Source organism: Kwoniella europaea, chromosome 1 (genome assembly GCF_036810445.1).
Source record: "Kwoniella europaea PYCC6329 chromosome 1, complete sequence".
NCBI classification, from domain to species: domain Eukaryota; kingdom Fungi; phylum Basidiomycota; class Tremellomycetes; order Tremellales; family Cryptococcaceae; genus Kwoniella; species Kwoniella europaea.
The window spans coordinates 9848900-9864413 of record NC_089487.1 but is presented as its reverse complement, the minus strand read 5'-3'; the positions used below and the strand labels follow the sequence as shown (position 1 = coordinate 9864413).

At 44.3% G+C, this 15514-nt stretch overlaps 5 protein-coding genes across 5 annotated transcripts; 3 read left to right on the top strand and 2 right to left on the bottom strand.

The window, feature by feature from the left end:
* Positions 1-183: 183 nt before the first annotated feature.
* V865_003760 (uncharacterized protein) lies at positions 184-2190 on the bottom strand (the record flags this gene model as incomplete). The annotated part of the gene is made up of 4 exons (XM_066227549.1): positions 184-339; positions 435-777; positions 859-1652; positions 1780-2190. The coding sequence occupies 4 exons, from the start codon at positions 2188-2190 to the stop codon at positions 184-186; spliced, it is 1704 nt and encodes a 567-aa protein (XP_066083646.1).
* A 473-nt stretch (positions 2191-2663) lies between these two features.
* Positions 2664-4075, top strand: V865_003759 (uncharacterized protein; the record flags this gene model as incomplete). The annotated part of the gene is made up of 6 exons (XM_066227548.1): positions 2664-2777; positions 2851-2880; positions 2948-3142; positions 3480-3696; positions 3780-3924; positions 4021-4075. 6 exons carry the CDS (start codon positions 2664-2666, stop codon positions 4073-4075), a joined length of 756 nt encoding a protein of 251 aa, XP_066083645.1.
* Positions 4076-4619: 544 nt separating this feature from the next.
* On the top strand, positions 4620-8790 carry V865_003758 (uncharacterized protein; the record flags this gene model as incomplete). The annotated part of the gene is made up of 13 exons (XM_066227547.1): positions 4620-4851; positions 4935-5162; positions 5214-6082; positions 6154-6212; positions 6274-6417; positions 6481-6754; positions 6872-7234; positions 7337-7424; positions 7495-7616; positions 7683-7769; positions 7837-7959; positions 8032-8123; positions 8190-8790. 13 exons carry the CDS (start codon positions 4620-4622, stop codon positions 8788-8790), a joined length of 3282 nt encoding a protein of 1093 aa, XP_066083644.1.
* Positions 8791-9186: 396 nt separating this feature from the next.
* Positions 9187-11092, top strand: V865_003757 (uncharacterized protein; the record flags this gene model as incomplete). The annotated part of the gene is made up of 7 exons (XM_066227546.1): positions 9187-9394; positions 9513-9839; positions 9919-10094; positions 10192-10214; positions 10308-10391; positions 10467-10846; positions 10923-11092. The coding sequence occupies 7 exons, from the start codon at positions 9187-9189 to the stop codon at positions 11090-11092; spliced, it is 1368 nt and encodes a 455-aa protein (XP_066083643.1).
* Positions 11093-11383: 291 nt separating this feature from the next.
* Positions 11384-14996, bottom strand: V865_003756 (uncharacterized protein; the record flags this gene model as incomplete). Its single annotated transcript, XM_066227545.1, has 14 exons — positions 11384-11617; positions 11679-11773; positions 11836-11870; positions 11934-12149; positions 12230-12245; positions 12300-12565; positions 12645-12872; positions 12945-13088; positions 13147-13526; positions 13587-13908; positions 13970-14265; positions 14334-14651; positions 14721-14830; positions 14888-14996. 14 exons carry the CDS (start codon positions 14994-14996, stop codon positions 11384-11386), a joined length of 2769 nt encoding a protein of 922 aa, XP_066083642.1.
* Between the last annotated feature and the right edge of the window lie 518 nt (positions 14997-15514).

The window sequence follows — 15514 nt, the reverse complement described above, 5'->3', positions numbered from 1 at the left end:
TTATCATATTATATACCTAGCATTTAACATATATCATACTACTCTCTACTCTGCTTTTAGTGCTTGTACCCTCACAGCAATATTATTACTGTGTAAAGTTATGATATTCGATATTTTCGTATAAGTTTGAAGCTGCTGGAAACCACACGGAGAGTACGAATGATGATCGTAGAATCCCATATCCTAATCGATTATCTTGTTATACATCACCGAAGCGTTATATCCCGCTACCATCGTTTCCTCACAATTGACCTTTCTCTTAATCAAATTACCATAAAGATCATACGCGTTGGCCTTTTTGATATGTAATTGCAGTCGAGAATGAGGCATCGGCGATTGCTAATTAAGTCGAAGTAAGGATAATCAGTTCAAGAATCCCTCTTGATCCATTTCATACATTTACCGTAAGGACGTCAATTAGAAAATTCACTTACCGTACCGGAACTTAACGATTCCTCCTCTTTCGGTTCCCCACTCAACGCATCGATCAAACCGGCACTAGGTACTGCAGAAGGTTTACCACCAAGAGGAGGTAAATGTTGTGGTATAGCTGTAGATGATCTTTTACCATTCCCAATTTGATAATCCACATTCGCACCCCATGCCATCACATCTTTACCGTATTTCCCTTCCTTGACTCCCTTCGCATCTGCCAATGACACTGTGTCAAGCGTGGCGTATACGTGGGTGTTGGATGATGGTGATATAGAGAGATTGTGTATTCCGATAGGTAAGAATGTTTGAGCTTTCTCGGAGTATTCTTGAAGACCGCTTATTCTGTATATCAAACCATTAATTAGCATCAGACATGATCTCATCCCAATCAAAGACCAAAAGACAAGGAGGAACATCACTCACGTCTTCACTCTGACAGGCATACCAGTCGCACTAGTATACATTCCCGTTCCCAACGCTCCACTAATCCCACTTCCACAACCCAGTACATCAATAAAATGACCTTGTCTACCAGGGAAGAACCTCTTGATCGTGAAGAACGTCGTCAATCCACCGGCTTTAACATCCGTACATTGTATCTTGGTACCTGAGGGATAACATTTGGCCAAAACGACCTCCACCGGTACAGGTATGATATCAACTGATGATGTTGACCCTAAACCAATTTGACCATTTTCATTGGCACCGAAACCCAACACATGCCCACTATCCGTTCGGACAAAACTTGTTCTTTCGGAACTAGCTACTTGTTGGATTTTGATTCCTTTCAATGAAGGTATTTCCTGTAAAGTGGTTTGGAACCGTATATCCCTCGACGAAGGGAATTCAACACCTAGGATCGTTTGGACGATCGATGGTTGCTCGAATTCCTGCTTTGTACCTAATTGTCTATGCGAGTTTGCCCTTTCGTTCAGTGCCAATGAAAATGTACGTCCCTTGTTCGTCACTGCTAAGAGGTGATTACGACCGACAGAAACGTCCACCCATCTCTCACCCCACCCTAGCCCTCCACCTGATGCGCTGAGCTCGACGAAATCCACACCGGGATCGGTAGAGAATAAGTAGGACCACCATGATTGGGTGGACTTGTCTTGACGATCGGATTGGAGTGATTTGGAAGATGGTATTGCATATAGTTGACCATGTTTGGATAGGGCGTAGAGTTTGGATGAAGCTGGTGCAAGTGATTTGAGGGACTAGATGGATACACAACATAATTAGCAGTCTGACGATCATGCAGAATGAAGGTGAGGATTCTGTGCCCAGAAAGGCCACCTAAAAGATCTATGACCGGTCCAGAAGAGCTTGAGAGATCTCATTCACCTTGCCCTTTAGCGATCTACCTAATTCACCAGACTCGTCATACCCCTTTCCCCACATCCACAGATCCCCCCTTGCATCCACACACGCCCCGTACTCTTCAGCCAGTACTAGATCTCTGAGAGGCGTCGCACCGAGCTGTGTCAGAGGCACTGGTTTCTTCACATTTGCCACCTGATTATCCGGGAACAAAGTCAAGTTCTTATTACTTCCCCATCCGTAGGTTGAGAATGGTGGAGGTACAGCCGAAATCGATTTCTGCTTTTTGATTATTGGAGATGATAGTGGATCGGCTGCTTCTGCTAGTAACGGTGAATAGTGGGTGTGGACGGTGTAGAGCGTGAATGATAGGGCGGATGCGGTGAGGAGTGGGAATGATCGGGAGGTGAGACGGCGGAAGGTGGAGGATGACATGGTGAGATGATGATGGTATGCACTGAAAGGTGATTCCAACGCCAGGGAATGTATGAGGGGATGTCTGTCTCCTGTTGTGCCCAGTGGTGATCTGCTGCTTAGCTGCTTATCTGATTATCGATGAGGATGTTATGCAGCAAATCGTATGGGAATTGTAGTGATCCGATGTCGATGGTCATGCATCTCTCTCAGACTCTTGCTCGACTTTTTGCCGTTATTTCTGTGGGACTCCATAGGCCACATGGATGCGGCTGCCACCGATCATTCTGTTTGTTCTCGGATAAAATGGAATAAATCGATACTGCAAATATTAAACGTCCAATTATATAGGTCGTATTGACGATACCAGGCTCATGGACGATACTCATCGTGAACATCGTACAAAGGTCATCCAGATACAAAGCTATACGGTGAAATCATATACTCGCATCAGTCCCATCATTCATCTGCATCCATCCATAGTACCATTCACCATGTCATTGCCATTCGCCAGATCAGCCATCGCATCCACCCGAGCAGTTGTCTCTAGAACAGGTAGAAGGGGTTTCACGTCTTCCAGCTCGAGAAGGTCAGAATCACTATTTGTGGTGAGTATTGATCATCCTTTTCCTACTTGGACATGTTGACGATATTGATGAACGTTGTATCACGATTCTACAGCACCGAGATACAGATTATAACAACCCATCTGTACGTCACCTTCTCTTCTTTTACATATCTTAACTTATGAAAGGCTAATTGATAAGGATCATTGTAGATAAAATTCGAGTTCACACCTGAGAACCTGAAAACAGCCAACGAGATCATCGCCCGATACCCACCTCAGTACAAGAAGGGAGCATGTATGCCATTATTGGATCTGGGCCAGAGACAAAATAAGGGATGGACAAGTATCAGCGTGATGAATGAGGTGGCTAGGTTGTTGGATATGCCTAAGATGAGAGTTTACGAGGTGAGTCATTTGGTTTGATTCGATCAAGGATCCTGTAAGCTAGCTGTGGTAAATCCGTGAGGTCTACGGAAGGAAACATTGAGTCAATGGTAGGAAGGAGAAACATTGCATTCTACATTATGATACGGGGAGTTAGAATCGTTGGTGTGCATAAGGGGTTCAAAGTGAATGGAAGTAGCATGCGGATCTGAATATGAGGTAGTCATGGGGTGCAGCCAGAAGCCACTCAGAGTGGTGCATATCTAGGAGGAGATTGGATACTGCTTGTACTCGGAAGCTACAAAGAAATGATCTCACATATATCGATCAAAAATACTAATTATCTCCAACTCATCAGGTCGCAACTTTTTACACCATGTACAACCGTGAACCCGTCGCTCCCAACTTCGTTCAACTCTGTACTACAACTCCATGTCAATTAGGTGGATGTGGATCAACCAAGATTCTGGAAACTATCGAATCTCATCTCGGTATTCACCCCGGTCAAACTACAAAAGACGGGAAATTCACTTTGATCGAAGTTGAATGTTTGGGTGCTTGTTCCAACGCTCCAAGTGAGTCATCACTTACCATCTACAGTGACGGTCAAAGGACAGATGAAGTAATCGAGACTGACTGTCTAATCTGATGATCGTAGTGATGCAAATCGGTGATGAATTCTATGAGGATCTCACACCTGAAACAACCATCAAGATCCTCGATACTTTGGCAAAAGGTGAAAAACCAAAACCTGGTCCTCAATCAAATAGACAAACTTCCGAGAACTCTGCTGGTTTAACTTCGTGAGTCTTCGTTCTTGTAAACTTACCAATACCCCTTGCGGATTGGTTACCGCGAATGTTTGATCAACAAGTTGATGATGTTTGATGATCATCCAGCCTCACAACGAAACCTTACGGTCCAGGAGAGTTCTGTTTACCTGAATTCCAATAAATCATGAAATATGTATTCTAGAGTTGGTATAGAGCTGTGAGGTTTGGCATGCATGATATACCAGTATTTTGGGCTGCATTGCTCATATCGTCCGTCGATGGGTCGTCGCCGAGATCAGTTTTAGACATTCACAACCGCTATGCTTCGGTAGTTCAGGGCTTCATTGATGATTTCCATTGCTGCATGCACGCATTTTGCTGCACTTCATGTACAGATAGATAGCTAAGTGAGGAGCATGGCATCGACTGAATGCACAAGTCCAGAGGTAAATAAATGACTAAGTTATTGATTTTTACACGTGGTTCACTCGTGGTCCGGCTCATCGATCACCCCGTTGACATTGACATAACAGGTTCACCCACCACCAGCTCACCGCGCGTAGTTAAAGAGATGTCACGGGCAACATCTCATCCAGACATTAACGACTTACTACACTATCACACTAAGAGCTGTATGCGATCTTACCACAGTGTCCTTCGGGACTGATTCCGCTATCAGCCCACTATAAAATTGAAGGCAATTCAATCCCCGATCCACCGCCAAGATGTCTCAACCTCCCACATCTGTTCCTACGCCCACCCCATCTTCACCTCCCCCACCGTCCGAGTCGTTCCTCTCCGACCTGGATGGCACTGCACCTTCCATACTCGATACGTCATTCGGTGAACCATCCTATGATATAGGTAAAGTAGATGGAGGAGCGTTAAATCTTGTCAGCTGGAAACTGGATGTTAATGCCAGGAGCGAAGATGGAGTTGAAAAGAGGGGATTCAATGGTTGGTCATAAACGTTGTCTTGGCTGCTGGTGGTCATGCGGAAAACCCAAGTCTGACTGACGTTTTTGATCGTGATTCCTTAGCCATCTCTACGGTTCTCAACCACCCTACCAAGAAAGCCAACCCTCTGCGGTCCACTCGTAAACCTTTACCACCCTTACCATTCACCCCTCCAATCCTGCAGAAACCTCCTCCTCCTTCACACTACGATCCATACTTGCAATCTATCACACCTCTATACGACGCTTTCATCGCTTCTCAATCGTCCGCATCACCATCAGATCCAGATAGGATCAAATCACCTTCATTGGGTGAATTTGATCCAACATCAAGTAACCCTAATGACCTCAACGTACCTGCAGGTGATCTACCTTCTTTGGACGGTATACCGTCAATGTTCTTTGATCCACAATTCAACCTTTCAAATCCTTCAACATGGTCTGACCTAATATCATCTTCATCTACCTCCCCCTCTTCTTCAAATATCAACTTAAGCTTGGGAGATAGTTTACCGGACAATGTCAACGAGGGGTTACAAGATACCTTATCGACATACTTAGACATCTTAGAACGTCATTTGATACTGGAGATATCTAAAAAATCAAATTCGTTCTTCTCTGCTTTAACCAATTTACAAGATCTGAATTCCGAATCCAACTCGTGTCTTGAAAATATCAAACAGTTGCAGGATTCTCTGAAAGGTATAAATGAGAAGCAGGCGCAGAAGGGTTTGAAGGTTATTGAGAAACAGGACGATCTACATAATTTGAAGATTATAGATAAGAATTTAGGGTATATAAGTGAACTGAAGGAGGAAGTGGGGGTGTTAAGGAGATTGGTCGATGAAGAAGATTGGTCAGGAAGTTTAAGTTATTTGGAAGATATTGTTAAATGGTGGAATAAATTCAACCTACCCTCCTCCAAATCCCGAGATCAAGAAGAACAGAAAGAGAAGGAGATACTAGCTTTATCAACTTTACCTGCCTTGTCGACCTTGCCAACAACGATAAATGACTTGACGAACAAAATAGCAACTCAGTTGGAAAATGCCCTGTCGGCTTATCTTTTGTCGATACTTTCCAAAGAGAATGAAGAAGGATTGGATAAATCGGTATTTAAAATTACTGTCGAACCTATATTGACTGGATTAGTGAGATGCGGGAAAGTGAATTTGGTGGATAACGTATGGAGAGATGCGGTTACTGTCAGTATAAGAGAGGGGTCGAGGAATGTAAGTGCAGTCTAGCCAAAGGGTGATATCAAAGCGCGTCGGGAGTAAGTATTGACGCTGTCATATTATAGCATCTACCAGTAGGACAGCAGGATGATGAGGATAGCGATAAACCACCTGAAGCCAGAGGGTGAGCTAATGCCATGTCGTCCATGATAAACAAAGAAGCTGATATATTTTACGATACGCAGAGCGAGTCTGGCACAATCGCTACAAGCGATGGATCACTCTTCCTTCCTCCTTCTCTCAACGCAGATGTACGGATCTTTGATATCTAGGATAAAGCTTTCGCAGGAGGTTGGCGGAGAGATCAAAAGGATACTGGAATCTATCATGTGGGCCATTTCTTCGCTTATCATCTTGAAGTGATCTCAGGCTGACCTCGGCAATGGAAACAGTTCATTACCTAAGTTATCAATATCGCAATTCCCTTCATCGTCTACGTCACCCGCTGAACCTAGTATACCAGACTTGAATGATGCGATAGTATCAGGATGTGAACTTGCCCATACGCGTGCATCCAAGATCCTAGCAGTAAGAGCCGAACAACACGCTTCATTGGGATTGGAAGAGTTCGTAGAGATCTTCAGGGAGAATTGGGAGTTTATACTTAATACTGAGAAGATCGGTGGGAAGATGATCGTTGGTTTGAGGGGTGTCACAGCTTCTCAGGTGAGTGTCTCATTGCATTCTCCCAAAGCCCTTGTGATCGCAGCCCATTTCATCCCTATCCCCGGCGATTGTGATTGAGCTTTATTAATGTTTATATTCCTTTGTCCACCTTTATAGGCCCGATCATTCCTTGTTACATACCATGCCATCCGACTTACCAAATCCGCCAAGTTGGTTGAAGAAGAACAATGGACTCAGATCGATGTATTACCGAATGTCCAGCATGTCGTCAATCTCCTTATTCAATCGGCTGTGTCTGATCCCCAGGAATGTACCATCCCTCCTCCATCGCAGCCCGCAGAAAATGGATTAGCGAGCGAAGTATCGACGAAGAAACAGGTTGATATTGAAGATAAGAGTTATTTCGTCGTTAAAGCTACTTCGGAAAGTTTGGTATTGCTAGGAGATTACTTGAAGATCGTTATCAATCTGGAATTGGTGGTTACCGATGTCATGTCTAGGATCATTGAATTCCTAAAGGTGTGTACAAAACCCTCCGCGATTATCGCCGACCATATGATTGAACCTCATGGATATGATGTCCATTTAGAGAGATGGTTGCTAATTGCATCAATGTGTTAGTCATTCAACTCCCGTACTTGTCAGGTTGTCTTAGGTGCTGGCGCGATGAGATCTGCGGGATTGAAGAACATCACAGCCAAACATCTAGGTACGTCGTACACGATCAGTTGACAAGACCAACGACAGGAGAACCAGCTGATATGATATATCCATAATAGCACTCGCCTCTCGGTCGCTATCCATTATAATATCCCTTATACCTTACATACGCGAATTTGTCAGAAGACATCTAAGTCCGAAACAGGCAGTCATGCTGACCGAGTTTGACAAGCTCAAAAGAGTAAGCTAATGCGTTAGACATCGAGATGTGTGCATCAGCTAACCTACCTTGCATTGCTTTGCGTAGGATTATCAAGAACATCAAAATGAAATTCACGCTAAATTGGTGGCTATCATGTCTGATCGATTGGCCGTACATGTCGGATCCTTACGAGTAAGCTGCCTAACGATATGTGTACTTCCATCGATTCGCAAGCTTACTGTTGATCACCCTGATTCAGGAAATCGATTGGGAAGCTACTCCCTCCAAAGATGGTCCAAGACCTTACGCAGAGATGTTGGTGAAAGAGACTGCTACTCTACACAAGGTGTTGTCGAAGTATCTTGCTGCGACTACAGTAGATGTGAGCTCTTTTTCCCACCCTTTGATAGATATATTGGAGAGACAGGTCGCTGATGTACGGCTACGTGTCTAGGCCGTAATGTCAGAAGTGATAAGTGCGATCGTACATCGTCTAAGTGAAGAGTACGGTAAAATCGAGTTCAAGAGTGAAGAAGCTAAGAAGAGGTGAGTTTGGCTTTCGCTATTATGGAATGCATTGTTGACTGATCGTTGTTATATGGGAATGACCAGGATGTTGCAAGACGTAGCGTTGATTTCGATCCGTCTAACTCCATTATCTGAATCAGGCAAAGAAGTGAGCAAGTTGGAGAATTTGGTTAAGGAGAAACCCACCCCGCGGAAACCTATTGGACAGGCTATGAGTGGGTTTCTGAGAAGGAACGGATCTCAGAAAGGTCCATCGTCTGTTGATGAGGGAGTGGAAGATGAGAAAGATCAGGATGGAGCGGATGATGAAGTGGATGAGGATGGTGCAGGTCTGACTGGATCTGCTAAAAATATGGAAAAGGAGGGCGACACGAAATCAGATGAGGTGGAAGTCAATGGGGGTGAAGGCGTCGTTGGTGAAAAGAAGGAAGATGTAATTGGTGAGGGGGCCGTCCCACCGGAAGAAACGAAGGAACCCCCTGCCAATCAGCCGGAGTCTATTCAATCGACAGAGGTTTCTTCAGAAGTACCGCCACTGCCAGAAAAAGGAGACGAGGAAAAAGAAGAACCTCCAGCGATACCTGCCAAAGAGACGCTTTCGCCTGAATTGCCTGAGAAAGATAACGAAGGATCAGAATTGCCCCCGCCCGCATCGACATCCCCACCACCGCCACCTGGTAAATGAACATTGTAAATAGCATAAAGAGAGACACAATATGTATCATAACGTATGAGTAGGATAACGCATAATGCATTCATCATGATGTCTTGGATATACTGTATTGATGAGCGTACAAGTAGCTCAAATTCAAGAAGCGCTTGTTTGGTTCGGGGTAGGCCGGCCAGATCCGAGATTCACTCGAGTGAAGAGATCTCGACTTTTTTCGTCATGAGATGTCATCTCTTCGATCCTTCAATACCGTCTGTGACATATCAATGAATCCGTAACTATATTTGTTACATACACTCTAGATGACAGGCATGGACGAATGGACGTGAACAACCGAAAGTACGATCGATTATAGCCTGTCTGTAACATCCGCCAAGCCTTCTTCTTCATGTCTCTTTCGATAGCTTCAACATGAATAACCAGGATCCACCTCGCCTCCCACCTCTGACGGCCGGGAAACGCGACCCAGCTGATCATCAAAATGAAGTAAAGGGGAAGAAGAAGTGGTATCACCCTTACAAAATTTTAGGATTTCTGTTAGATAATTGGTTTCTCATCGGGATAGGAGTATCGATAGTATTAGCATGGAGATTCCCAAACGTAGCTGCGGACGGAGGTGGTGAGTTTTAAGGTAGCAAGCTACAAACATGCCGTTACAAGACTGGATTACAAGACTGGATTCAGCCAGTCGGATGCGGATGCTGACATACATATATATTCCTATGTGATTCGATCAGTTATCCGCTCCGAGTACTCGATCAAATACGGTGCTATCGCCATTATATTTCTCATCACAGGTTTGACCCTCTCTACCAAATCTTTATATGTCCAATTGCGTAATTGGAAATTACACCTCTTCACTCAATTGTTCAGCTTCTTATTTTTCCCCGCTGTCGTATTTGCAATTGTGAATATAGTCAATGCCTCACATGGGAATATAGATAGATATGTGTTAGCTGGATTGGTAGTTATGGGAGTTATGCCTACGACGGTTGCTTCGAATATCACTATGACGAGAGCTGCAGGAGGTAGTACGGAGAGTGCAACGATCGAAGTTTGTATTGGTATGTTCAACGTCTTTCTCTTATCCCAACTTACCATAAAATATCACTTTACTAATACGAATAAAACAAACCCCGGCAGGAAACTTACTCGGTACATTCATCACGCCTTTACTATGTTCCCTGTTCTTCTCTTCGGATACTTGGTCGTTCGGTAAACCCATTGCCAAGGATGGAGGGGGATCAACAGCGGATGGGTTGAAGGAGATTTACAGGCAGCTGGCTAAACAGATAGGTCTGGCTATATTCGTTCCACTCGTGAGTCTGACAATGACAGCAAACAATCAAACCGGGTGACAGAATGAATCTCAATACGTACGTGATATTTGAGCTGATCAGAAGATATCGGTGATAGTTCGTTGGTCAGATCATCCAGAAGTAAGTTGAATCATGACTATCCACCGTTGAGGTGTACAACCTCAATCTATCAGACATGATTGAATGCTGATAAATTGCTGTGGTAACAATTAGCATATTTCCAAAACAGACTAAATGGGTATCAACCAAATTCAAAATAGCCAAAATATCAACTTTTTTCCTCCTCTTACTCATATGGTGAGTCAAACTCCCTAATCTCTATTAACAACATCTCGTGGACTAACAGTAAAACTGTACCTACAACATTTGCAGGTCCGTATTCTCTACTCAATTCAGAGCCCAAGCATTCGAAGCAGTATCAGCATCATCTATAATATTCCTTGTATTTCTGAATTTGGGATTATACGGAGTATTCACTTTACTTTGCGTTTTCCTCACTCGATTACCTTTCTCTCATCCGACTTCACCATCAAACATACATATCAATACCGGAGCATCCTCCAAGCGGAGTTTCTGGAGAAGGTTTGTGAATATACAATCATTCAGGTTCAACAAAAGAGAATCTACTGCGATATGCTTTTGTGCAGTGGCCAAAGGGATGGTAGTGGGTGCTCCCACGTTGAGTATCTTGTATGGTGGATTCCCAGAACAGCAGAAAGCTATCTTATCGATTCCTCTGGTGTTATATCAAGGTGAGTGAAGGATTTACTTCTACCCTTAGTAGCAGGGTATAGACCTCAATCTGAATGGTGTATCACATCGCTATAGGTCAACAAGTTGCTGTAGCTCAGATATTGGTGTATTTCTTCAAGAAGTGGAATGACAAGCCTGATATATACTTCGAAGATCCTCCCGCTTTGGAGGTCAAGGATTCCCCTCGGAATTCAAATAATCTTCAAGGAAACCGCATAGCGGACGAACAGCAGGAGAAAGCATGAATGCATACCTTGGTTTCTAGTAAATCAAGGTTTGGAATAGAATTGCAAAGGAAGTCACGGTCTGGATGATGGAAATAGATGATATTATAGATTCTATAGATCCTTCATGATTGTTGTATGTAACATATCCAGTTTGAGTTCCGTCATGTATTGAAGATATGAGATCGAAAAGATTAGAATAGAAGGGCTTTGAATTGAGAATTTTAGACGATGAGAGGTAGGTATAGGTTGATGCCAGATTATGGTGTAATGGGATGCTCGGAATATCGCTCAAAGATCTCATGAAAGGTTTCACGGATGATCCATTTTGAACTTCTCGAAAACATTCTCCGTCGGTCTACCCCCTTCGATCCACCAAGGTAAGATGATCTCCTTCACCAAAGCCATATAGATAGCTTGGACCGACTCGAAGCAGACACCATTTCCAGTCTGCCTATCCTGGTCTAAGGGTGTACCAGCCAAACGATGCCAATCGGGCCAACCCATCGCTCTCTTTCTTTCTGCGATCGTGAACTTTCGATCTTGCTGATCACGAAACGTTGCAGATCAGTGAGGAATCTTTTGATCAGTCCAACATGACACTGACCGAATAGTGGATCACAGCGGTACCCTTTTGACCGGGTGAAGAATTGGTGAGAAGGGTAGAGAATCCCTCTGACCCGATGGCTCTTCGATCGCAGCCTGTAACACCATTAGCCAGTGCCAATGTTTCAGGTATAAATAAAGAGCAAAGAAATACATACCTTGAGGCTTCACTTCCCTGGCAGAGGCGAATATGCTGAGACATGACCATTCTGTCAGCGATTCGCTCATCGACGACTACTAGACTTTGATAACTCACATCTTCTTGGCACCATCTGTGACGTAAGATGTATAATGGTCGTGCACCGATGTGGCATCCCCCCTCTTCTCCTTCTGATAGTCATTCAATGGGGTCGAGGCATGTGGTATTCTGTGAGCGAAGCCGACTCTGGTATGATTCCCTTGTTGACCATCCCTTCCGCCCTCGAAAACTGGAATCTGAGGTCGACGAGGGATTCTCGGGATACCTGGTGGACTGACAATCAAGATCATCTCAGCATTTCCCCTCTTGTATGCTCACGATGTGAACGGATAAAGCCCGGTCTAGACACTCACGGCAAGTATTCGAAAGCTGTACAAGGAATATTAGCGAACAATAAGGAAAATGGAGATTACATAACCTCACCTGGAAAGTCGGATACAGCATCCTTGATGGTCACCGCAGGGTGAAGACCAGTCCCAGGTGTAGCTCGTTGACCAAGGTAGAAAGGCTTCAGGTTACCGTTCTTCTCACTCTTGAACACGGTGGCTGTAGTCTTAGGACTGGCATGAGTGGGTGCCGGGAAGTCAGGTAATGGCAATCCAACTTTGACACCAAGAATGAAGGTCCGTAAACGGTTTTGAGGAGTACCGTAACCTCGAGAATCGATTATACCCAAACGACATGCGTATCTGCGAAATCATATATCACCCAGTCAGTCATAGAGATCAATTTTGGGACACACGAGTATGTATTCTGCAAAGCACCTACCCGTTTTGAGACAGCTCTTTCATCGCAGCTCTTCCGTAGTTATCCTCCCTCGATGCACTATCGTTTCCTACCTTATCATCTTTGAACGCAGAGACATTTTCGATGATGACCACATAAGGTCGTAGACGGAAGACTTCCGCTAACATGACCCACAATTCATCGTTTCTTGGGTCGGGAATCTTACCCGATGAAGGATTGTTGGCATGATTAACTCTGGAGTGTCCTTGACTGGTCAGGACAGAAGAGGAAGAGGCATATATCAGCTGCTATTGCCCAGTTGAAGGGATAGTTTTAGCATACCAAGGAGGGCCACCGGTCATCAGAAAAACCGAGCCAGACGAGGGAAAAGCTTCCGGAGTGTCTGTCCGGAAGTCTCGACTCGTCGTATACTGATATATATCGCTGATTCTCCCGTAGTGTACTGTCATCCGGGGAGCTTTTCGTCTGTAGAGCTTGATCAGCGGAACGATGCAGGTATATGTTGTCGATGTGGACGACCTACTTCAGATTGTGCAATGTCTGACATGCCACTTTGTCAGTATCCGCAGCAGATACCCAATCGAAGATATCCAAGCCTGGAAGGATGAACCCTCCCGCTCCGGAATAGTAATCTGCCGCTGTGAAGCGACAAGCTCTGAGGCAGTCTTCTAGGTCTTGATGAGGTTGCTTCGCGGATTCGAGACATGGTGAACAGGTTCGGAGGGGCTTTTGCAGAGCACAAATGGCGTTGGGATTGTTGGGGTTCGTGATCCTCTCGAAACAAAAAAATGAGTTATGACGCTCGAAAGCTTGCATATCTCCTTCCTTAGGGAGTACGTATAGTTTGCTCATGATCAACTTGACCGAATGATCCTCGTACTCGTCAGTGACAACCAAACAGTGCTATGATATACCTAGTCAGTCGCGCGAAAGAGCTGGAACGTTCAAGACATTGAAGCTCACATTTGACACAAAGCCGTTATACTTGGCCCCTATAACTTCCCCAAACCTCTTTAGTCTTCTCATTCTTACCATCAATTCGCCATTGATTGTGCTCCAGCCTTGGATCTGGCCTATGGTAAAGATTCGACCTCGGACTTTGGGATCGATAGCAACGAAGTCGTAGATATGGTATTCATCGCCACCAAGATGTAGAGTAGTTTTGACCAGATATGGATTATCGAATTTATGCTTTTGATGGCGAGAGGCGCAGGAATCGCAACCATCAAATCGATCTTGGAAGAAAGGTTCTCGTATAGTTGACAAGGAAGGTTGGTCGACAAATCTACGGCAAGGGACAAGTGTTACTATGATATTGCACTTGGTCAGAAGTTAAGCGTACTCACTGACAAAAATACTTGGAGTTTCCCCTTCTCATTCCCTTGATCCCGCCAATGAGCTCGAAATCGAGTTTCTTTCCTTTAAATATCTGCTTGATGGGGATATCCTGACATTGAGCATTTCTTAAGAACAGCTCGCCAGCCCGACTACTTGAGTTTACGTTTGAAATCGGAGATTTGAGATAATGAACATGGGCGAAATGCTTGTCTTTAATGGTTGCATCGTCAAATTTGAGGGTGAAGATGGATCGGATGAGGGCATATAAGGGAGGATGATGAGGTAGTATGATTGCATCGTCGACCTATAAACATACATCAAACGAGTCAGCAGAAACCTTGATCATCGCGTGCCGCCGAGTACTGTACTCACACTGATCTGGACATCATTGTGGGTAAAACCTTTCCTATGGATCTTGGTGCAGTCCTCTTCAAATCCGTCGATATTGTGAGTAATCCGTTTTCCAGTAGGTATATCTACGTTATCTTCGACCCATGTCAAGCGGAATTTTAAATATTCTTGAGATCCAGTGACGGTTTGAGATTGGAAATGATGACGACCCTGGTCGTGCTCGGAAGGGGAGGTCGAAGGTTGATTTGATCTACGAGGTTTATGCCTCTTGGAAGGTGTAGTCGCAGATGAAGAGCTGGAAGCAGCTTTCTGTTTTCCTTTCGAGCTGACTGATTCTACCTATCCGAGTATGAGCGGTTTTGACCAGTCATGGTCTCTTAAACGAAGCTGACGAGATGTTTTACCTACTTGCACGGATAATTCTCTCAACTGAGTCCTTATCTCTTCATTTTCTTCATCATCGTCTGACGATATCACCTCGATCGTACTCTCCCTCTTCCGTTTCTTGATATTCTCGTCTGTAGTATGGATACATCAGCGCATTTGATGGAGGAAATCAAGCGATATCGGCTCACCTTCTGATCTTAGAGTCGAGCTGGAAGTCGAAGTTGATCTGGAGGTTATATCGATCAATTCGACCTCGGAATCAGAATCATCGATTTCTATAATATAGCGGGAAGACATAATATGGCCGGATGACTAGGGGTTCATCAAGTTTAGGTTATTTAGAAGGACGAAGTAAGATAAGAGTGAATGGATACGTGAGCGAGGGTGTCAATTTTGTCAGTAATGTTGATTAACATTTATATACTCAGTACAGGTGTGAGTCAGTAAGGTAAAAAGCTGTTGAGTGGTGTTGTGATGGTCGTCAACCAAGATTGAGAATGATGAGCTGACGAGATATAACCATCTCTCATCAGCTCACTACATCTCGTCAGCTTAATATGAAGGAATTTTGCATCTCGGTACGGATGTATGCTTTGGTCTTCCCATCCTCACAGCTCGAGCTCATGGTCAAATCTCTGAATCATGGTATGGTCAGATTTCTGAACAGACGATGCTCTGATGGTTTGACTGTTGATGTATTGGTCAGACTGCAAGCTGTGAGCACAAGAATAAGGACGCTTGCACATTATAACTTACAGCAGTTTGCATTTGCAGTTGTACCGGCTATGGTTATGTACGATCCTCTACGTCACCGG